This window comes from Camelina sativa, chromosome 14 (genome assembly GCF_000633955.1).
Source record: "Camelina sativa cultivar DH55 chromosome 14, Cs, whole genome shotgun sequence".
NCBI lineage: Eukaryota > Viridiplantae > Streptophyta > Magnoliopsida > Brassicales > Brassicaceae > Camelina > Camelina sativa.
In genome coordinates, this window is record NC_025698.1 from 25,604,026 (window position 1) to 25,605,382 (window position 1,357).

The 1,357-nt window shown below is 37.5% G+C and overlaps 1 protein-coding gene across 1 annotated transcript in view; it reads right to left on the reverse strand.

The window, feature by feature from the left end:
- LOC104743978 (serine/threonine-protein kinase ATG1t-like) overlaps positions 65 to 1,357 on the reverse strand; it is a 2,030-nt gene continuing 737 nt past the window's right edge. Inside the window, exons 2-7 of the mRNA XM_019235591.1 lie at positions 1,250 to 1,320; positions 1,106 to 1,170; positions 920 to 1,013; positions 738 to 818; positions 535 to 646; positions 65 to 440 (exon numbers count right to left, since the gene is read on the reverse strand). Coding sequence (XP_019091136.1) covers positions 388 to 440; positions 535 to 646; positions 738 to 818; positions 920 to 1,013; positions 1,106 to 1,170; positions 1,250 to 1,320 — 476 coding nt within the window. The 3' untranslated portion in view covers positions 65 to 387. The remainder of the gene's footprint in view (positions 441 to 534; positions 647 to 737; positions 819 to 919; positions 1,014 to 1,105; positions 1,171 to 1,249; positions 1,321 to 1,357) is intronic.

The following is a 1,357-nucleotide window of genomic DNA, read 5'->3' on the forward strand; positions in this document are numbered from 1 at the left end:
TGGTGATGGCGACGGAGGAAGGTGTAAGTTGGCGTAAACACGCCGGAAAACTCGAAGATTCTGTGGCGGTGGATTTGGCCGTCGTTGATCCGGCCGAATTGTTCTTCTTTCCTTTCTTTGTCGGAGCCATCTTTTTTTTATTCTTTCCGGCTAAGGAGTCTTGGGTTTATTATATTTAGTAGGCTTTTGGATTTAAGGCCCTTTGGGTTTGATTTGGGTTTTGGATTTGACTTTATATAAAAGAAGTCTTGCAAAACTATTTACAGAAATTCTTATACTAGTGACGAGAGACGGAGAGGGAGATCACCAAGAGTTCCATCTCTATACAAGTTGACACTTGACAGACTCTATACAAATACCCTCCTCGTTGGGTAGACTGATAGACAATCACATCCGTAAGAACTTGTGCTTGTAGAAGTCATTGAAAGAGAGACGTGTAACTGCAGAATACAGTAATCAAGGACCTGAATAAAAAATATATATAGTGATGTGGATACACGAGTGTGCCCGCAAATGGATGAGATCTTTATGTACCTGGGTTAACAGAAAGCAACCTTGAACAGACGTCGATGCAATCTGGATGCGATTGCTGAAGAATACGCCGAGAGAAGGGAAGAGATGTACTAGATTTGATGTTCCTTAGAACCTATGGTTAGTTTAGTGCGTTAAAATGTTAACTTTATGGCATGGGAGCTTTTGGATCAAAGAATACTAACTAAACTTTAAAAAACTCTGACCTGAACATTGTTAGTACCGCGGAATGGTGGATACCCGTGAAGCAGCTCGAAAAGGATTGCTCCTACACTCCACATATCCGCCTACAATGTTTTTTTCTATTAAAGTGAATTACCATTGCAAAAACCACTCAATGGAACATCATAACATAATACTACTACTGTCATAAAAACAAATGTCACACCTTTTCATTGTAACTCTGAAACTGAAGAACTTCAGGAGCCATATAAAACGGAGAACCACAAACTGTCTCAAGATACTTTCCTGGAACTAGTTTTCTGCTTTTACCATGAAACATATAGAGAGATCTTTACAAACACCTCAAACGCTATAAAACACTTTTCCTTAAACCTTTGAAACAAAAATTTACCTTGAAAGACTAAAATCAGCAATCTTCAACACCAATTCATCACCAGACCCAACAAGTAGTATGTTCTGTTTCCCATTTTCAAATACTATAATCACAAATACACAATCAAAATCCAAAACTTATCTGTTGAATCTAGACAAGTACCTCAGGTTTTAAGTCCCTATGAATGATGTGATTATCATGAATGATTTCCAAACCAGCTCCTTCATCATAAAAAAAAAAACAACATTGATAAATTTGTTAAGTAAAAGT